Raw genomic sequence first — 22,493 nt, forward strand, 5'->3', positions numbered from 1 at the left:
CAGTGGGGGAGGGGGAGACTAGTAGTGCTTTGCTTCCTGCTTCTGTCCTTCAGCACGTGAGTCTTCAAGTGCATTCCAGAACGAAGTATGTGGAGGAGTCTAGACCCTGCCAGTGTCATTTACATGAATGTAATGTCTGAAAACTGTTCTCTAATTGATATTAATCACTGCCAAAACAATTTACACTTTTAATACCAAAATAATTTTAATTCTGAATTGGGAATGAGGAATGTTGGAATTCAAAGATTTAGATTTGGAAGTAAGAAATCACCCCAGGTCTTAGCCTGGAATGTTTTATTTAGCCCAATGGTGGACATGTGGGGCATTCCACTGACCCTTGCCCATGTGAAATACCAGGGGAGAATGAAACTTAATGCAGAGCCTTACAAAAGATTTAAAACAGTGTAGGTTTGAGACTGCATTTCAATAGAAATTTCCTTTCTATCAGTCACAGTCCAAGTGGAGACACAAACCAGGCAAGTTATTTTAACAGTATGATCGAATTGTTGACTCAGCCACTGAAAAGGCCTAAAGGAGACAAAACCAAGGAGGCAGTGAGTCCACGGGGAGGCGCCTCGGGGTGGATGCCGCTCACCTGGTCCTGGTGTCTGAGGGTGGAACGAAGCTGGCCTGAGCTTGTTGAGCTTCAGGAACACACTGCTGCTGCTGAGATGAGGCCAGAGCTCATCTCTTCTCCTCCAGCACCCAAGTGCCCCCGGCTGGAGAAATCCAGTGGGCTGCCAGCTGCCAAAGTAGAAATCTCTGCTCAGGGAGTTAAGATCCCACAAGCTGCAAGGTGCTGCCAAAAGAAGAAGGAGGAGAAGAAAAGACTCCCTTCTAATGAGGGAATGTGTGGAAAATAAAAATAGTGGCTGTTAATGGAGAAGCCTGACAGAGACCCTCTTCGCCAAGTGACCCGGGTTCATGGCACCGCTGGGTCATGTTGACGCCATGAGTGCTGATATGGGCCGAGGACACTTCATCTCTGATGTCCTCCTCCCCAGATTCATAACCTGTCTACTCATGAGACAGCCTCAGACAAATCCACACTGAGAGACAGTCTGCAAAACACCAAAACACTTGACCAGTACTATTCCCAAGTGTCAGCATCATGAAAGAAAATGAAAGACCCAGAAACTGTCAGATTGAGAGGAAGGAAACATGATGACCGATTAATGTGGAATCCTGGACAAGAAAAAAGGGCACTAGAGGGAAACGTGGGGAAATCTGAAGAAAGCCTGACGTTTTGTAAAGAGTAATGTATCAGGGAGGGCTTCCCAGGTGGCATTAGTGGTAAAGAGCCCACCCACCAATGCAGGAGCGGTAAGAGATGGGAGTTCGATCCCTGGGTCAGGAAGATCCCCTGGAAGAGGGCATGGCAGTGCACTCCAATACTCTTGTCTGGAGAATCCCATGGACGGAGGAGCCTGGTGGGCTGCAGTCCATGGGGTTGCAAACAGACAGGGCTGAAGCGACTTCGCACACTCACAGTGTGCGAATTCCCTGGGGGTCCAGTGGTTAGAACTCTGTGCTTCCACTGCAGGAGGCACGGGTTCGATCCCTGGTAAGGGAAGTAAGATTCCACATGCCACATGCATGCTCCCCCCCCAAAAAAAAGCCGTGTACTAATGCTCACTTCTTAGTTCTGATCTATGTACCATGGTTATATTAGATGCCAATATTAGAGGAAGCCAGGTGAAGGGTATACAGGAACTTTATGTACTATTTCTGCAACTCTTGCATAAATCTAAAGTTATTTTAGTATAAGAAGCCCAAGAAATTTCTCGAGGGGCGATTCTTGATTTGAACGCCCAGATCTTGCTCTGAGGTGGCACCCAGGTTCCTGCTCCCTAGAGCAGGTTCCAGCAGCTCCGTCAGTGCCAGCCTCGGGGAACGCCCGCAGGCCTGTTACTCAGGGAAACTCTGCCTGTTTTCCACCCACCAGCCTCCACCTTCCCCAGTGCCTGTCCTGAGCCAGCACCCAGCCCGCAATTGCTGTACGTTTCCAGCCTGACAGTAAATCAACACGAGCCCCACTTGACACAAGGGAAACATTCATGAGCTCAGATTTTTAAAAATGCTTATGAAGCTGAACAGGGCCACCCCCCACCCTAACCACAGTGGGAGGGGAGGAAGAGTAAGACCCAAAGGAGCAGAGGGTAAAGAAAGGGGCCCCAGAGCACAGGTGTGGCTCCTGAAGGACCAGCAGAAAGAGGACAAGGTGGGAGCCCCAGGAGTGGAAGGCAGAGCCCTTCCCATCGAGGAGCCTCACAGACTCCCCCCACCAGCCCTGCATGGGCTCTGGGTGGGCCACACAAGTCAGGGGGCTGGAGACCAAAAGGAAGGGGGCACCCCCCCGGCTGATGGGCCAACGGTCAGACTGTCTTCTCCCAAGTTAAGGCTTGGTAAGGTGGTCACAGGTAAACCATACCAGCGGAAAGGCAGGAAAAGGGCACCGTACCAAGATCGGACCTCTAGAACAATCATCGGTAAAATGTAAGTCCCAAATGAGCGCAGGCCCACCAAAATGACCATTGGCAACAGAAAGGATCGTTTAATTGATTATCAGAGCATAAAAGGAATAAGGGCCAGTTGGTGCAAGATAGTATTGTCGGAGGGAGATGGAATTGTCTCCCAAGCATGGAAGGGTGGGCCCAGAAGCATGGGAGCAGAGAAGAACCCAGAAATCATGCATGCCCGGCACTCAGCCAGGCAGGAGAGAGGAGGTGTGCTGACAACTGGAGACAGAGAAACCTTATTCGGTTCTCTGGAAGAAGAGAGATTAGCTAACTACACACAGGGTTAAGGCAGATGGTGGGTCTGGTGGGGAGGAGGGTGGCCACAGAAGTCCCCTAGTCTGGAGAAAGGAATGTCAATAGGTGAATGGCTTCAAATGGCTCGCTGACTGTGGAAAAATGGCCTTGTGCCATGGAACCAGGACCTCTGGGTAGATAGAGACAGGCTTTCAGTTTCAGAAAAGGTTCCTGATAATATGAGCTGTCTGTAGATGGAGTGACTGGTGCAGGCAGTGCAGGTGAATGAGCAGAGGCTGGAAGGTCACGTATTTGGGGGATTTACCGGGAAGATTCCCATGGCCCACTCCAGGGTAGACCAGATGGCCTTTAAGGCCACAGTCATCTCTAGCATCTGGTCTTAGAACTGAGGGGGCAACTTCTCTGCCAACCCCCACAGCCACACTGCTTCTGGAGATGCAATGGCATCAGGCTCTCAGTCTGCCGCTGGCTGGTGAATTACACCCCAGCCCCAGTGACAACCAGCAGCGTGCCAGTTTGGCCACGAAGGTGCTAAATGTCCAGGCTCTGAGCCCCTGGCCTCCTGGGAAATTCTTACAGCATGTTTATAAAATGATGGCTTGGTGGTGAGCTTTTCCAGGCTGCAGCTGCTAGGAAGGGGTAGGATGAGTGAAACCCACCATAAGCTGGGCAGGAAATTCCTCAAGACACAGGTCAACACGAAGCAACGTAAGACCTAACCGCTCCAGCACCTGTCATGCCTCCGCCCCCTCTCCCAGGACCCAGAGGCCCAGGGCTCCAGCGAAGCACCTCCTGTGATGCCCTTCCTTCTGCAGTCCCCTCTCCAGCCCCGGCAAGCTAACGCCTGCCCCCCTGGAATGCCTGGCTGTGCCCGGTCCTCCCAGCCCACAGCACCATCATATGGTGCCTCTGCCACACCGTCTCATTCTCCCTCAAATACGCTTTATACCCCTTTCTAAGGAAGGGTTTGGTGGGTTTTTTTTTTTTTTTATTTTAAAAAGTGCTCAGTAGATTAACGAACTGCTACATCTATACGGCAGGATGTTATTAAGTAACATAAAAAGAAATGAACTCTCAAGCTATGAAAAGACATGAGAAACTTAAATGCATAGTACTAAATGAAAAAAGCCAGTCTGAAGAGGCTACATATCATGTGTTTCCATGACATGCTGGAAAAGATAAAATTATGGAGACAGCAAAAACAAAAAAGAAAACTAGTGGTTGCAGGGGAGAGGGGAGGATAAGGGAGGCACACAGAATTTTTAGGGCAGTGAAAGTTCTGTATGATACTGTAAGAGTGGGTAACTTTATTATACAGCCGTCAAAATCCATAGGATGCGCCACACCAAGAGTGAAGCCTAACGTAAAGTATGGGCTTTAGTTTAATAATAATGTACCAGTACTGGATTGTCAATAGTGACAAATACACTACACTAAGATGTGAAAAATATGGGAAGTTGGGGAGGGTGGTAGAGAGGATCTGGCAACTCTTTCTAACTTTTGCTCAAATTTTCCTGTAAACCTAAAACTGCTCCCTTACAGGAAGTACAAAAAGGGGTGAGGTGATCTAGAAAAATCCATTACCTCACTCAGCAATTTTTACCACCACAGTATGTGAAACCTTTACTATAAACATATATACACGTTAGAGATTTCTAACAAATGGGATTATTCTGTTGTTGTTCAGCAGCTCAGACATGTCCGACTCTTTGCGACCCCGTGGACTGAAACACACCAGGCTTCCCTGTCCTTCACCATCTCCCAGAGCTTGCTCAAACTCATGTCCATTGAGTCGGTGATGCCATCCAATCATCTTGTCCTCTGTTGTCCCCTTCTCCTCCTGCCGTCAATCTTTTCCAGCATCAGGGTCTTTTCCAGTGAGTCAGCCCTTTGCATCAGGTGGCCAAAGTTTCAGCTTCAGCATCAGTCCTTCCAATGAATATACAGGGTTGATTTCCTTTAGGATTGACTGATTTGATTTCCTTGCAGTCCAAGGGACTCTCAAGAGTCTTGTCCAGCACCACAATTGGAAAGCATCAATCCTTTGGCCTTCAGCTTTCTTTATGGGCCAACTGTCACAACCATACATGACAACTGGAAAAATCATAGCTTTGACTATACGCATCTTTGGAGGCAAAGTAATGTCTCTGCCTTTCAATATGCTGTCTAGGTTTGTCATTGCTTTTCTTACAAGGAGCAAGCATTTGTCTATTTCGTGGCTGCAGTCACCATCTGCAGTGCATCTTCTTCTTGTTTTCACATTTTCTTTTGAAATAATTATAGACTCACAGGGTGTTGCAGAAATAGTAGAGAGAGGTCCCCAGTGCCCTTCACCCAGCTTCCCCCAGTGGTAACATTTTGCACAAAGATATCACAGGAACAAAACTAGGAAACTGACAGTGTCACAATTGTGCTTTTGGTCTTGTAATTGGCTGTTTGTTCAGCAGTGAATGTGAACATCTTCCAACAGTTACATCCCTGCAGTTGTGGACTTTCTGATGGCTACATAATTGCTGTGTAAACTGCTGTAATGCACTCGATAGTCTCTGTGGTTGGATGTTGGTTTATTTCCAACTTTTTTGCTGTCACCAAAAGCATTAACTTTGTTTTATTTTTTGCACGAATTTTAATAACAGTTACATGTAAGTGTATTTACTCAACATGCCTCCCTGAAGTGGCTTCATAAAACACACTTCCCTGAACATCTCTGGTAGTCCAGTGGTTAAGACTCCATGCTTCAATAGCAGAAAGCATGGTGGGTTTGATTCCTGGTCAGGGAATTAAGATCCTGAGTGCCTCACTGGTATGGCCAATAAATAAATAAATTTAATGCTATTTTAAAAACAAAAAAATACTTCCCTCCCCTGTGTCACTTCCACACTCTCCTGCTGGTGTTGCCTGGGATCACTTTTCAAATAAGCCATTTGCGCTGAATCCTTGCTCTAGGATGGCTTCTAGGAAAACCCAAACCAAACGATAAGAGGAGATTCCCTGACACACAAAACCAGAATGTCCAGAGATAAAGTGGACTTCAGGGTTGGTGTGATTCACTGGCCTCCTGACATCATCAAGGACCCAATCCTCTTCTCTCCAATCTGCCTCCCTCAAGACAGCTTGGCAGCGCCCCCTCATTGTGGCAAAGTGGCTGCAACACTTCCTGGGTTCTCAATGCACTCCATTTCTTCCAGAAAAGGATGGAGAGCACACATCTGGGAGCTCTGGCTAAAGAACAAGGAATTTTCCTTCCCAGTAGTCCCAGCAAATCTCCCTCGAGTCTCTGTGGCTTGATTTGGACAAAGTGGCCAAACCAAACCAGGCATTTGGCCAAGGGAAGTGGGTTACTTGGCCAATTGCTGTGGCAAGAGGTTGAATTTATCCCAGTTGGACTAAAATGACCCCTCCTTCGCCCCCCCCCCCCCTCCTGGTTTTTTCACAGTACAGGGCAGGGATGTCAGGGATACTGGGAATCATAGCATGGTCTACACAGCTGTGAAAGGCTTTTGACATGTACCAGCAAACTGGCCCCTAGAAAATACCTATCTTTTACACATTCTCCTACTCTGGGTCTTACTATAAGTTTTTAAAATCTTTGCAATTTGATAAGTAAGAAAGTATATTATTCTATTTGTGACTTATTTGTTGGGTATTCATGTATTTTGTAAATTGCCTACTTATGTCCAGTTTTTCTACTAAAATAAACATTTTTACTTGATGAAGAGCTCTTTACAGATTAAATATACTAATCTCTTGTCATAGCTGTTGCCAATATTTTCCCCAGAATGTCATTTCTTTTGAGTTTCATTTATGGTATATTTAATTTTTTTTCACCTGGTTAAGTTTATCAAGTTTTTCTTTATGCTGTTAGCTTTTGCTTAGTTCTTCTATTTTAAAGTCCTGAATCTTTAACCAAGCATATTTTTTCCAGTAAAACTGCTGTTTGTTGTTTTGTTTTTTCTTTTGTGTTTAAATCCTTAGTAAATCTGGAATAAGTTTGGCTTCAGATATTAGATAAGCGTGTAACCATATTTTTCAGTCTATGACATTAGCCAGGTCTTTTTCAAAGTCTTTATTGAATTTATTAGCATCTTGCTTCTGTTTTGTTTTCATTTTTTAGTAGCAAGGCATGTGGGATCTTAGTTTTCTGATAAGGGGTTGAACCTGCACTCCCTGAATTAGAATGCAAAGTCTCAACCACTGGACCACCAAAAAGTCCCAAAAACCAGGTTTTTTAAAACACCATTTATTAAACATTCTCCCAAGAACTTGAAATGCTTCCCTTATCATGAATTTTTTCTTCATTCGCTCAGTTGTTTCTGACTCTTTGTGACCCCATGGACTGCAGCCTACCAGACTTCCCTGTCCTTCATTATCTCCCAGAGCTTGCTCAAACTCATGTCCATTGAGTCCGTGATGCCATCCAACCATCTCATCCTCTGTCGTCCCCTTCTCCTCCTGTCTTCAATCTTTCCCAGCATCAGGGTCTTTTCAAATGAGTCAGTTCTTCACATCAGGTGGCCAAAGTATTGGAGCTTCATCTTCAGCATCAGTCCTTCCAATGAATATTCAGGACTGATTTCCTTTAGGATGGACTGGTTTGATCTCCTTGCAGTCCAAGGGACTCTCAAGAGTCTTCTCCAATACCACAGTTCAAAACATACAGTTCATGGGCCCACTTATGGATTTTCTATTAAGTTCCTTGGATCTGAATGGCTGTTTCTTTTTTCTTTTACCTTTAGAAATGATCTCTATTTTTTAGCTGTGATGTTGCATTTATAATATGCAAAAACACAAATAAAACTACCCAAGGTGTTTTGTCACTGAATGGCTTTTTCTATGCCTATAACACATGGTTTCAATAACCATAATTTAAAAATACATTTTAATAACTAAGAAAGTCTGCTATCACAATTATTCTTTTTCAAAAGTTTCTTGACTATTTTTGTACATGTATTAGAATTTATTTTTTTTAGAATTTATTTTTAATTAATCAAAAATAATTAATGGAATTAAAATCTGAATATTTTAAGAACATACATTATTTTCAAGGCCGTGGTGTATATTCTTCTCTAATCAATTCTGTTATGTCTCTGCAAAGTTTTATTGTTTAGTTTTATTTTTGTTTACTTTTAAATCTAGGTTCTATTCATATTTGTTAAAGTCATTCATGTAATTCATACTTTATATCTTGCTATTATTGTTATTTTTTTCATTATACTTTAAACTGATAATATAGGGAAGGGAAGAAGTATTGTTTTTATAAATTTCTCCTTTATAACCACCTTTTATTGAAAACTAGCTTATTAGTTCTAAAGTTTCTTGAGTTTATAGAGTGTGTGTGTGTGTGTATGTGTGCACCTGTAGAGGGTGGTTGATTCTTTGGACTTGCCCAGCTAGATGTCTCATTTTCATCTCCAGCTTCCTATTTCCCACAGTTCCTCAAGACACAGAAACCCCGTCTCAGCCTGCACAGACTGGACTCAGAAACCGTGGCCCCCCTCCTTGGACACGCTTCTCACAGCTGCCCTTCGCCTTGGCGCCCACACATTCTTGGGTGGTTATGCCTTTAATACACAATCTCATTCTGTCCATCCAAGCTCTGATAGCCAGACAACTGAGATCCCATTTTACAGATAAGGAAGTGGAGGCTCCAGGAAAGGAAGCAATTTACCAGACTGTGCACCTACTAATAATTGCAGAGCCTAGGAAGAAGTGGGGGGCGGGCACCAGGCCCCCAGAAGTCCTCAGCAGACCTGCTCTCCAGGGTGTGTCCCAGCTCCCTGGATGTCTCACTGGCCTGTCTTGGTCTCTTGCCTCATTTTCTTCCGCAGGAGAGCCAGGGACCCAAACACTAAGCTGCAGCCCTCCCCCCCACCGCCCCCAGTCTCAGGGGCACGTTAAAGACTTAGGGACCAAGTCCTCAAGACTGTGACCCCAAAGTTCCCCACCCTCTTCTACTTTAGGCAGTGGCTTTTTTTTTTTTTTTTTTTTTTTGTCAATGACTCTTGAGCATCTAGAAAAAACATATTCAACAAGAAAGCTTAATCCCTGGGAGAGCTGGGCAAGTGCGGAGGGAGGGTACGGCCTTTGGGGGTCAGGCCAGCTTTGCTGCTTGCAAGCTGTGTGACCTCAGGCAAGTCACTAGACCGCTCTGCGCCTCGGGTCCTCCTCTGGAAAGGTAGCGGTTTCCTCCGCCTGAGGTTCCCTTAGCATCAAGTACACTAAAATACCCCAGGAGCCAGCGTAGTGCCTGGGACGTGGTGAGGACCAATGATCCGCCACTATCACATATCAAGATAAGGTGGATGCCGGGGGAAGAACTTCGCTGGTCTCAAGGCCGAATGTGAGCGGCGCGGCGGCGCCCTCTGGCGGTCGCTCTCTGCTTTGCTGCATTTTCCCCACACCCGGTCCAAGAACAGAGGGAGCGCTGGTTGAGGACGAAAGAGACACCAGCGACAGTTTATCCGGCGGCTCCCGACTCAGGGGGCAGCTGAGAGCGGACAGGCAGGGCGTGGAGCTACACAGCTGTCACCTGGGGTGGGGGTGTCCGGCCTCTCGTCTCCTCTTCCCACCTTCCCACTAGACACACATATCACTGTCACTCCCAATTCACCAGGCTTAAACCGAGCTACGGTTTTTCCAGTAGTCATGTATGGATGTGAGAGAGTTGGACTCTAAAGAAAGCTGAGCGCTGAAGAATGGATGCTTTTGAACTGTGGTGTTGGAGAAGACTCTTGAGAGTCCCTTGGACTGCAAGGAGATCCAACCAGTCCATCCTAAAGGAGATCAGTCCTGGGTGTTCATTGGAAGGGCTGGTGTTGTAGCTGAAACTCCAATATTTGGCCACCTCATGCAAAGAATTGACTCATTGGAAAAGACCCTGATGCTGGGAAAGACTGAAGGCAGGAGGAGAAGGGGACGACGGAGGATGAGATGGTTGGATGGCATCACCAACTCAATGGACATGAGTTTGAGTAAACTCCGGGAGTTGGTGATGGACTGGGAGGCCTGGCATGCTGCAGTCCTTGGGGTCCCAAAGAGTTGGACACGACTGATCGACTGAACTGAACTGAACGTAAACCAAGCTCATCCCCAACCCACTTTGCTCTGGACATCTGGCTCCCTCATCCATGACTACTCTTGTGCAGAGGAGACATCAGTTGACTGCAGGATAATTTCTTTCACTTTTCAATGATTCTTCAAGCACCCCCCCCCCAAACGATCTTAACATACATATTAAAATCTAGTTTATGATAAGGCAGCAGTAGAAGGAATTGGAGACACGAGGCATGAGAATATCACTTCTGTTCACTATAGAAGAAGTAATTCCTGCAAGAAACACTCAGGCTGCTAAAATGAGTGGGTGAAAGGGGAGAGGGACAGGCCGCAATATGGTCTCGAAATATCTCCCCACAAAATATGTATTAAATACAAAAGGAAGGAAAGAAACTTTATCTTGAAAAAATCAGACATGTATTGTTTTCATTAAGTGGACCAAGCCATGACCACCAGCTGTGTGACCGAGGGACGTCACGTGTTACCCACCAGGTTGCGGGGGCGGGTGGGGGGGGACACAATGCATGAGACACACTCTAACCACGAGGAAACACTGGACGGACCCAAACGGAGGTCCTTCTGTGAAACGACCAGCCTCTGTGCTTTAAAAAAGACATAGTCCTGAAAGTCAAAGGAAGACTGAGGGGCTGCCTCAGATGGAAAGTGACTGCAGAGGCAAGAGAGCTGGCTGCGATGTGTGATACTGAACTGGAACCTTCTCCCTGGAACCTTCTCCCTAAACGCTGCTCCTGGGACATGTGGTGAATAGTCTCCAGCTGGAGGAGGTACAGAAGCTCTTTGTCCTGATCCTGCAGCTTTTCTGTAACTTTGAAGCTGTTTTATGTTAAAATGTTGAAACAAACTAGAGGATGGGGCTGCTGGCTCCAGGGAAGAATAGAATCTTCTGCTTCCTGCCCTGAGAGCATCAGACAGTCCTCCCCCGCACTCCGGTCAGAAACAACTGGATAACTGGAGGAAATGCTCAAATGGCCTTGGGGAGCAGGCAGTGCTGGAGAAGAGGGAGGAAATGAGGTGAGTTCTACAGTGACTCAGATGGTAAAGAGTTTGCCTGCAATGCAGGAGACCTGGGTTAGTTCCCTGGGTTGGGACGATCCCTGGAGAAGGAAATAGCAATCCACTCCAGTGTTCTTGCCGGGAGAATTCCATGGACAGAGGAGCCTGGCAGGCTACGGTCCATGGGGTTGCAAAGAGTTGGACACGACTGAACGACTAACACTTTCTTTTCTTTTCTTAATCTCTCCCAGGCTTTCTGCCTAGAAGGTAAAATCCAAACTGGCACAAAGAAGGGAAACCAAAGCAGAACCCAGTAATCTCCCTGAGTTAAAGAGTCAAAGATGGAAATTTGTAGAGGTCAAGATAACTGGAACTGACAGGACAGAGCAAGCAGGCAGAGGAAGAAGCAGAAGAAGGGCTTTGCATGGACTTCCCTGAGTCTTTGGCTAAGTACGAATTGTACATGCATGGGGGAAGTGCCAATTGTACATGCATGGGGGAAGTGCCATGGGGCAGATGGAAACACTTTCAGGGAAGGAACAGTTACTGCCAAACTGAACAGTTCCGCAAACTCAGAAGCATGAGGAATTGTATCATCAGCCAAAGTGAAGAGATTTCATTGAATTCATAGGGTGTTGGGTAGAGAGTCCAGACATGCCACACCTTACAAGTGGGTTAAATTGGTCATAGAGGAAAGGCTAGACGAACCTTGAAAGAACTTAAAAACAAGTCTTAAAAGATCAAAGTGATCTGCAAGTAAACTACTAATAACTGCTTCCCATAAAAATTCCAACACTCTTTATTAGGTGTTCTTTAAAGCCCCTTTCAGTCTTGAAAGTCCATGATTTTTTATGTTAACCAGCTGATCTTTTTTAGTTTTAGCTTTATTGAAGTGTAATTGACATATATAAAGTGTACACTGTGGTGATTTGATATATGTATACATCGTGAGAGCATTCCCGATCTAGTTAATTAACACATCCATCACCTCACATAATAATTATCTTTTTTTCTTTCGTTTCGTTTTTGCTTAAAGGTCTACTCTAGCAAATTTCTTGTAGCTGTGTAGGGACATGGTAATTCTTCATTGCCGCCACTGGGTGGCACTTCCAGTTTTTAAATCCCCTGCCTGGCAGCAGATTTGAAAGCCTCTTCTCTGCGGCTCTGGGAGCTGATGATGGACAGGGAGGCCTGGCGTGCTGCAATCCGTGGGGTTGCAAAGAGTCGGACACGACTGAACCACAAGCATTGCTCCAGTCTTTGCTGTGATGTAACAAAACACCTGGAACTCAGCGGCGTTCATAAAGTGAAAGTCGCTCAGTTGTGTCCGACTCTTTGCGACCCCGTGGACTATACAGTCCCTGGAATTCTCCAGGACGGAATACTGGAGTGGGCAGCCTTTACCCTTCTCCAAGGGATCTTCCCAACCCAGGGATCAAACCCAGGTCTCCCACATTGCAGGTGGATTCTTTACCAGCTGAGCCACAAGGAAAGCCCGAGAATACTGGAGTGGGCAGCCTATCCCTTCTCCAGGGGATCTTCCCAGCCCAGGAATCTTTTACCAACTGAGCTACGAGGGAAGCCCTGCTGTTGTTTTTACCACAATTCCCAAAGACACAGTGATGGAAAACGGCCACCACCACTGTACTGTATTCATGGACCATCTGGGTCAGGAGTTGGGCACAGGGGCAGTGGCCCTTCTCTGTTTCTGGGTACCTGGGCCCTCCGCAGGGGCGACCCCAGTGACTGGGGTCGGAAGACCTGTGTCCCAGAGTCCATGCCCTAGATGACTTCTTTGCTCCCGTGTGTGGCGCTTGGGATGGACTGGCTCCTCTGGGCCCGCGGACGAGAGCCCCAGCAGGGGCGTCTCTGGTCTGGCAACCTCAGAGTAAGCAGGGTTGCAAGAATGAGTGTTCCCAGAAGGCAAGGAGGAAACAGAGACTTCTTCATCTAGTCTCAGAAGCGATGTTGCATCCCTTCCACCGTATTCTCCCTCTCTTTCTGGCTGTGCTGGATCTTCACTGCTGCTCTTGGGCTTTTTCTAGTTATGGCTCCCAGGCTCCAGAGCACGGCCTCAGGGGTGGTGGCGCACAGGCTGAGTTGCCCCAAGGGGTGTGGAATCTTCCCAGACCAGGGATGGAATCTGTCCTCTGCACTGGTCCATCAGGGAAGCACTTCCACCGTATTCTTTTGGTCCTCCAGTCACACAGGCCCATCCAAGTTCAAGGGGTGAGGACACAGACTCTATCAGTGGGAGGAATGTCAAATCATTTGTGGCCATGTTTCCAAACCACAGACTCTATCAGTAGGAGGAATGTCAAATCATTTGTGGCCATGTTTCCAAACCACAGACATAGATGCAAAAAAATTACAAAACGTGTGTACCCATCATGAGGGTATTTCTTGATGAAATTTTCCAACATGATATCGTTACCAGCGAGATCAGGAAATAAAACACTGTCTGAAAGCCCTCCTGTGTTCCCTCCCAGTCGTTCCCCCCACCCTCATCCCTGATTTCTGACGCTGCACGTTACTTTCGCTTGACTTGAACTGAATTGTATACTTCACAATGGTCGACTGTGTGTTTTGTGAATTTCACCTTGCGTGCATGCTTCACTTGTGTCCGACTCTTTGCGACCCTCTGGACTGCAGCCCACCAGGCTCCTCTGTCTGTGAGATTCTCCAGGCAAGAATACTGGAGTGGGCTGCCATGTCCTCCTCCAGGGGCTCTTCCTGACCCAGGGATTGAACTTGTGTCTCTTAAGTCTCCTGCATTGGCAGGCAGGTTCTTTACTGCTAGTGCCCCCTGGGAAGCTCAAGTTTTACCTTAACTTTTTTTTTTTTACAAAGGGAACACAGTCCACATGTACCAGTCAGCATGGTATCCGAAGGATCTCACCTCAGATGTTGCTAATGCAAGTCTTCCTGTTATGCATAACTTGATCAATCACTGAAGCATGACTACGAATTAAGCTAATGATGTCAGAAATTTAAAAAAAAGAAAAGAAAAGCATCGGTGAATACAGCGGCTCATTGACTAAACTGAATAATGTTCAAAGCAGGCCCTCATTGGTGAAATTAAAAGCACTGTTTTTTTAAGATATGTGGGTTGCTGTAAAATAGTTTAACCCCCCACCCACATCCATACTGCAAAGGACATGAGAATACCAAATTTCTAAGCTGCGCCCAAGGCTTGATTTTTATTAACCAGCTTTCAGCCACTGATGTAGGAGGGCTTCTGGTTGTTTGATGATGGTCATAAGTAAGGCAAGGAATCTGGTCTTTAGAGTGTATGCCTGCCTCTGGTGAAGGCTTTGGTTGGATTTTCTTAACAGTGGTCAAGAGCAGGGACTTGAGACTTCATCAAATTTATAGAATAGTCTGTCTGAGCTAGTCTGTGTCTGCTTGCTGGGGAATGTTGGTTTAATAAACATCTTTGTGTGTGTGTGTGTGTGTGTGTGTGTGTGTGTGTGTGTGTGTACTTGCCTTGATGCTTAGGGGCTTCCCGGATAACTCAGCTGATAAAGAATCCGCCTGCAATGCAGGAGATCCCAGTTTGATTACTGGGTCAGGAAGATCCACTGGAGAAGGGATAGGCTACCCACTCCAGTATTGCTGGGCTTCCCTTTCGGCTCATCTGGTTAAGAAACTGCCTGAAATGCGGGAGACCTGGGTTTGATCCCTGGTGGGGAAGATCCCCTGGAGAAGGGAAAGGCTACCCACCCTAGTATTCTGGCCTGGAGAATTCCATGGACTAGTCCATGGGGTCGCAAAGGGTTGCCCATGACTGAGCGACTTTCACTTTTAAGCCTGAGGAATACTAGTTCCCTGACCAGGGATCGAACCCTTGCCCTCGGCAGTGAAAGCACAGAATCCCACCCACTGGACTGCCAGGGAATTCCCATAATAAATAATTTTATGTTTAGGAGAATTTGGTCTGGGGCTGGCTTTCCTTATAATGTGATAACAAGAATCTGGGGGAGTAAACACCCCCCTAAACTTCTTTGCCCAATACACTAACCAACCAAGTAAAGTCTGAGTTGTACCGGATCAAACCGGTTTAGGTGAGTTTGCTCATACCCTTGCCCAAGTTTTCATCAGTTTGTTTTTCTTTTTAACTACTGCTCTGTAGGAGTGCCCAATGAGGTTCTGGATACTTTGTTGCATTTGTTGATATCTTCTTCCAGTTAACATGTTAAACCTTCCATTACTTTTCCTTGCAATGTTGTTCAGTCAGGAAGTCCTATCCAACTCTTTGCAACCCCATGGACTGCAGCCTGCCAGGCTCCTCTGTCCTCCACTATCTCCCGAAATTTGCCTAGATTCATGTCCTTTGAGTCAGTGATGCTATCTAACCATTTCATCCTCTGCTGCCCTTTTCTTTTGCTCTCAGTCTTTCCCAGCAACAGGGTCTTTTCCAAAGAGTTGACTTTTCTGACTCTTTTGTGATCCCATGAACTGTAGCCCACCAGGCTCCTCTGTCCATGGGATTTCCCAGGCAAAAATACTATAGTGGGTTGTCATTTCCTCCTCCAGGGGATCTTCCTGATCCAGGGATCCAACTCCAGTCTCCGACATTGTGGGCAGATTCTTTACCACTGAGCCACTAGGGAAGCCCTGTAATGGTACAAAGTAACATGCCTAACTCAAGGACCCATGAAATGTGCAAGATAGAGTGTTATCACTTTCAGAGTAACAGAGTATGAAGAGTTTGGTTTGGATGCTTTCATCTTCCTTGTAGCCATTAAACTTCAGGAAACTATCACTTGGGAGTTTTGGTGTAGTAACAAAGAAAAATGATAACCACAATTATCTGAAAAGACGAAACAAACACTCCCACCTCTTCCGTTTATACATCCAACTACATTCCCAGCTATGGTTTGTCCAGTAATGAAAGCTATGGTCAAAGCTGTGATTTTTTCCAGTAGTCATGTGTGGATGTGAGAATTGGACCACAAAGGAAGCTGAGTGCCAAAGAATTGATGCCTTTGCACTGTGGTGTTGGAGAAGACTCTTGAGAGTCCCTTGGACTGCAAGGACATCAAACCAGTCAATCCTAAAGGAACTTAGTCCTGAATATTCATTGGAAGGACTGATGCTGAAGATGAAGCTCCAACACATTGGCCGCCTGATGTGGAGAACCCGCTCACTGGAAAAGACCCTGATGCTGAGAAAAATTGAAGGCAAAGGAGAAGGGAATGACAGAGGACAAGATGGTTGGATGGCATCCAACTCGATGGGTATGAGTTTGAGCAAGCTCTGGGAGATGGTGAAGGACAGGAAAGCCTGGCGTGCTGCAGTCCATGGGGTCGCAAAGAGTCGGTCACGACTGAGTGACTGAACTGAACTGACATTCCCAGTGGTCTTTGGAAGCCTGGATTTTCTTCACAGAGTTCAGAGAAAGCACAAATCAAAGCATTCTAATGCAGAAACAGATGTGATATCCAAGTCTACTGTTAAGGCAGAGATGAAAGACGTGTGTGTGTGTGTGTGTGTGTGTGTGTGTGTGTGTGTATGAAAGATATGCAGAAATGTGAAACAATGTTGGTCTTCTCACTTATATTATTTATGTTAATAGGTAATGGCTTATTATTGTCATTTTAAAAAGAACAGATTTGTTGAGATATAATTCACATGCATAGACTTCATCCTTTTGAAGCATACAATTCAATGGTTTTTATTATATTCATGGAGTTGTACAATCATCATCACTATCTAATTTTAGAATATTTCCAGTGCAATGAGGGATGGCATGAAGAGACTTAGGAAGAGCACAGACACTAACAATTACTTCATTCGTCAAGGACAAAACCTTTTCCTCTAAAACAAATCAAAGCCCTGAGATTTTGTCTTATTAAAGAGGTTGAGAATGCCAAGATAGGCAGGACTGAATGCCTCCAGAGATGGATTCAGACCCAGGTTTCTGCTCACTTGGAAACGTTTTTCCATTTCTGGACTTGGGTTCATTCTGACTTCCTAGTAACTTGCAGGTCCACGCTTCCCGGAGGGCCGAGAGACTGGTGCCAACCCATCTAGGCTGAAGGGCATACCCGTTCTCGTCTGAATGCCACAGAACCACAAGAGACTCAAGCCTGCAGGCGTTTTCAGAGGGAGGACTGGCAAATTGTATTTTCCTAACATGGTCACAATGGAGGCTTACCTGGGGTCCAGTGGCTAAGACTCCCTGCTCCCAATGCATGGGGCCTGGGTCCGATCCCTGGTCAGCGGATCCCGTATACTGCAACTAAATATCCCGAGGGCCACAGCAAAGATCGAAGACCCCGAGTGTCATGACTAAGACTCGGTGCAGCCAAATAAAATTTTTTTTTTTTTTTTACGAAAAGAGAACAAAATGAGCAATTTTAAAAAGTCAATAGATTTTAAAAATGAAGACAGATGATCACAGTGACACATATCCCATCTCACACACTATTTTTAGATGATTTTTATCATGCCTCCATTGAGAGGTGGAGATTTTGTTTTTCATTTTGGGCTGTTCTGGGTCTTCCTTGCTGCGCTTTTCTCTAGTGGCGAGTAGGGGCTACGCTCTAGTTGCAGTGCATGGACTTTCCTCTGCCGTGGCTTTTCTTATTTCGAAGCGTGGGCTCTAGGGCTCGTGGGCTTCAGTAGTTGTGGCATGTGAACTCAGTATTTGCGGCTCCCAGGCTCTAGAGCACAGGCTCAGTCGCTCTGGCACACGGGCTTAGTTGCTCTGCAGCATGTGGGATCTTCCTGGACCAGGGATTGAACCTGTATGCTTGCATTTGCAGGCGGATTCTTACCCACTGGACCACCATCCAGGGAAGCCTGAGGACAGGAGATGCATGTCCTCTCTCCTTTATGACTGTTCTGACCAATAGAGTCGAGCTGTGTGATTTCTGATCCTATTCATAAGAGGCAATGAAGTTTCTACCTCACTCTCCCTCTTTGCAAGCCCGCCCTGGGAACCCAGCGACCATGCTGGGAGGAAGCGCAGGCCATTTGTAGGTGTTCTAGTCAACAGCTCCAAGGAAGGGCCAAGCATCAGCCAGCATCAGTCCATACCTGGGAGGGAATAAGTCTTCAGATGGATTCTCCCCTCCAGCCTCTGAGCTACCCCTGCTTGCACCAGGTGGATCAGAGAAGGGACTTCCGCATGAAGGTCTGTCCAAAGTGCAGACTTGTGAGCAAAGTAAAGGTGTTGTTTGGGCCTTAGGTTTGGGGATGGTTTGTTACACTGCAATAGGGAACTGAAAAGAAGTCCTGGAGGTAAAATACATTTGATTTCCCCTGTGAAATGCAAAGGGGCTTCTCTGATGGCTCAGACGGTAAAGAATCTACCTGCAGTTCAGGAGACCCAGGTTCGATCCCTGGGTCGGGAAGATCCCCTGGGGAAGGGAATGGCAACCCACTCCAGTATTCTTGCCTGGAGAATCCCATGGACAGAAGAAAGGCAAAATCTCCTGTACCCATCCTCCAGGAATGTTAGTGAAATAAACCACTCATGGGATGACACAGGCAAAATGGTTTCGACGGCTCTACAGCTACCGCACCTCCCCCTTGTACTGCTCCATTGCAAGCAATCATGTTTGTTTTCTGGTTACAGCAGTTTTGTGTAGTCATTGTAGAACATTCAGAGAAGTGAGAATTAAAACAGTTGACGGAAATGGCTGGACTCCTAGCATTTACAATGGTTAATAATTTGACCTCGGGCTTCTCTGGTGGCTCAGTGGTAAAGAATCCGCCTGCCAATGCAGGAGACACGCGTCCGACCCCTGGTCTGGGATGATCCCACACGCCATTGAGCAACTAAGCCCATGCATCACAGCTATTGAGCCTGTGTCTAGAGCCTGGAAGCTGAAGCTGCTGAGTCCACGTGCCCCACCTACTGAAGCCCCAGCATCCTATAGCCAGTGCTCCACAGCAAGAGACGTCACCACAATGAGAGGCCCGTGCCCTGCAACTAGCGAGGAGCCACCACTTGCCACAATTACAGAAAAGCCCATGCATCGGCGAAGACCGAGCATAGCCAAGCAATAAATAAAATTATTTTTAAAAATAATAATTTGGCCCCTCTCTCTTTAGTTTTTTTCTTCTTCTGTGCATAGAAATGTATTTTACAAAATATCAGTCATATTTGCACAGTAGTATTGATGTATATGTGTGTTAGTAGCTTAGTCATGTGTGACTCTTTGTGACCCCATGGACTATAACCCACCAAGCTCCTCTGCCCGTGGGGATTCTCCAAGCAAGAATGCTGGAGTGGGTTGCCAGGCCCTCCTCCAGGGGATCGTTGCGAACCAGGGATCAAAACTGTCTCTTATGTCTCCTGCATTGGCAGGAAGGGTCTTTATCACTAGTGCCACCTCGGAAGCCCCAATAGGGATGTTAAAAACATTTTATTTGATCACACTATTTAAAAACTTAATTTTTCCCTAATTATATATATATATATATATGTATGTATGTAGGTATGGGGCTTCCCAGTAGGGATGTTGAAAAGGTTCTATTTGATCACTTTATTTAAAAATTTAATATTTTCCCTAATTTTATAGATATATATATATATTTCGGGAAGATCCCCTGGAGGAGAGAGCATGGCAACTCACTTTACTATTCTTGCCTGGAGAATCCCCACAGCCAGAGGAACCTGGTGGGCTACAGTCCATGGTGTGGCAAAGGGCCAGAGGGCTGAAGGAATAAACACACAGGCCTCTCCAGATGCTAAGAATCCCTGCCAGGACCCCTCGTGCCCCTACACACCCCAGTGCCAAAGGCTGGTCCTGGATCTCAGGTGCCCACAGCCAGCAGTGGGGACAGGCCCTGGGCAGCAGCCCCCAGGCAGTCAGAACAGAGTCAGGACAGAGTCCTCAGGGGCAGAGTGTTGTTTACAAGATTTTTCTCAAGGCTTGGCTGACGTAACAGCCATCCACATCAGCCTTCTGTAGGGAATGACTGATTTTTTTTTTTTTTTTTTACCATGGTGTTAAAATGCTGACTTATTTATTTTCAACCTTCTTTTTTACTTTCTTGTGTTTCACAGAAAAAGTCAGAGTCCCCAAAGTGGCGCTGGTGTCTTACCACAAGAGAGCCAGGAGTTCCTCTCTGCTTGCTTGCCTTTTTTTTTTTCTGTTTGCTTATTTGTTTTTAGTATTTTTAGTATGTTTTGGAGACATGTCTTTACAGCGAGTGTTTAAAAAGTCAGCTCGCCCTTCCCCGCGCTCCATGAGGGCGCCTCCCTCTCCCGGACCTCGCGGCCAGTGGCGGCGGGGGTGCCTCCCGCAGTCCTGGGGTCGCGCGGGTGTCACTCGGGGGCGCTCGGCTCCCCCCACCCCCAGTCTGTCGCCGGCCGCGAGCGCCGGCAGTCGGGGCACTTCTGGGGGACGAGAAAGGAACCGCCAGAACGGTAGTGAAACTTTCGCCCGCTGCCGTTCCCGGAGGACCCCAGGGTCCCCGGGCCCCCGGGGGGCGGGCGGAAAGCTCAGGGTTGATCCGAGGGTCCGCGCCCCGTCCCGAGAGGCGCTCGGCCGGTCGACATCCCCGGGACAGGCGGGCACCTGTGGCCTCCGGGGCGGGCGGTTCCCGAGCCACAGCGCCTCCTTAAAGCCGCGGCTCCGCCCCGCCTGCCCACGGTTCCACCCAACCGCCGGGTCCCCGCCGTCTCGGCAAAGTGTCGCAGAGTCGCCAGCCGCCCAGGAGCGCACTGTCCGCCCAGTCCCTGAGTCTCCGGATCCACCGAGGCCATGGCCAGCGAGGAGCTGGCGAGCAAGCTGCAGCGGAGACTGCAGTGGGAGGAAGGGGACAGCGGGCTCCAGCCCGCGCCCGGAGCCGCCCCAGACCCCGAGCCCCAGCCGCAGCCGCCCGCCTGGGCGCCCACCGCCAGAGCCGACGCCGAGCTGAGCGCCCAGCTGAACCGACGGCTGGACATCAACGAGGGCGCGGCGCGGCCCCGCCGCTGCAAGGTCTTCCACCCCTACTCGGAGTTCCCGGAGTTCAGCCGCCGCCTCATCAAGGACCTGGAGAGCATGTTCAAACTGTGAGCGCTCCGCGCCGTGCGCCCCCGGGGACCCGGGGACCCGGAGCCCCGTAGGGAGGGGGCGGTGGCAGTGGGTCGGTATCTCGGAGTCCCAGGCCCCGCTTGGGGTGGAACGGAGGGGGCCAGTGCAGGGGTTTCTTTATCATTTAACCCTAACGTCCCCCAGATCCCGCACGCCCCCAGCGATCCCGGCGCGGCGGTGGTGGGCGATCCAGCCGGGCTGGGACGCCGAGGGCAGGAGCTGCGGTTCTCCCTGACCCGGCTCAGAAGTTCCGCTCGGGCCGCCGAGCCCGAGTCCCGGGCTCAGGGGTCCAGACGGCGGGTCCCGCCCCCTCCGCCGCCTGGGCTCGGAGATTTTGCCCAGCGCGCAACTTCTAGGAAACGGAGACGCGCTGCGCCTCACCTGCCAACTTTATCTCCCGAGGGAGAAATTAGCCTCTTTGTCCTTTATCTTTTTAAAAACAAAGGAGGAAACTTATCCTTGGATGCCGCGCGGGGTTTGATGTACCCGCTGAGACAGAGAACTGGGAGTTTGTTAAACTCTTCGCAGGAGATCAGTACGTTCCGGGAGCTAGCGCGTTTGGGGAGCCTCCCGGGGGCGTCGCCTTGGCGGTGTTCCGCGTTCTTGCCTCTTGGGCAGGAGGCGCCCGTCGGAACCGGACACGGCAGCTGGCAGCTGGTCCGGCGGGGGCTCATTCCGGTCGTGCCCCTCGCGGAAGCCCCAACCCCGGACGATGGAGGCAGCGTTGCCTGGAGGCTTGTACTAGTAGTCGGCCTCGTAGTGTGGCAGCTCCCCGGGCCTCAGTTTCTTCATCTGGAGAGTGGGGAGAAGAAATCATCCTGCCTTTTAAGGCCAGAAAGTATTTTGCACACCATAAGCTCCCAACTGAGCTATTAATATTTGTTGGAGAATTACGCCAAGACCGGGAAATGCCTGGGGGGACCGGAGGCCGCCGGCCAGGTCTTGCTTGGGGCGATTTAAAAAGCGCTTGGAATGTGTTTGTCCTACCCGCGGAGGTTCTATTTAAAGGCGCTGTGGCCGGCGCTATGTGGCGGGAGCCTGAGCCCCTTGCTGAGGCCGGACCGTGTCCGGCTCCAGCCTCGGCACCGAGGTCGGCAGATTGGTACCCGGAGCCACCGCCTCCTCGGCTTCCTTGACACCCTAATTTCCCGGTCCCTCGCTTCCAGGCTTTGTTCTCTGGAGTTAACACCTGGTGGGTCTAATTTGGGCCATTAAGGAGCTCTGGGGCTTCCCAGGTGGCGCTCAGTTCATTTCATTCGCTCAGTCGTGTCCGACTCTTTGCGACCCCATGAATCACAGCATGCCAGGCCTCCCTGTCCATCACAAACTCCCGGAGTTTACTCAAACTCATGCCCATCGAGTCGGTGATGCCATCCAGCCATCTCATCCTCCGTCGTCCCCTTCTCCTCCTGCCCCCAATCCCTCCCAGCATCAGGGTCTTTTCCAGTGAGTCAACTCTTCACATGAGGTGGCCAAAGTACTGGAGTTTCAGCTTCAGCATCAGTCCTTCCAATGAATACTCAGGACTTATCTCCTTCAGGATGGACTGGTTGGATCTCCTTGCAGTCCAAGGGACTCTCAAGAGTCTTCTCCAACACCACAGTTCAAAAGCATC

At 48.2% G+C, this 22,493-nt stretch overlaps 1 protein-coding gene across 1 annotated transcript in view; it reads left to right on the forward strand.

Annotated features, from left to right (window-relative positions):
* The first annotated feature begins 20,137 nt into the window (after positions 1-20,137).
* The window catches only part of EFHD1 (EF-hand domain family member D1), a 44,646-nt gene continuing 42,290 nt past the window's right edge, over positions 20,138-22,493 (forward strand). Inside the window, exon 1 of the mRNA XM_043877634.1 lies at positions 20,138-20,856. Within this exon, the coding sequence (XP_043733569.1) occupies positions 20,564-20,856 (293 nt within the window). The 5' untranslated portion in view covers positions 20,138-20,563. The remainder of the gene's footprint in view (positions 20,857-22,493) is intronic.

The sequence above is a fragment of the Cervus elaphus genome, chromosome 20 (assembly GCF_910594005.1).
Source record: "Cervus elaphus chromosome 20, mCerEla1.1, whole genome shotgun sequence".
Lineage (NCBI taxonomy): Eukaryota > Metazoa > Chordata > Mammalia > Artiodactyla > Cervidae > Cervus > Cervus elaphus.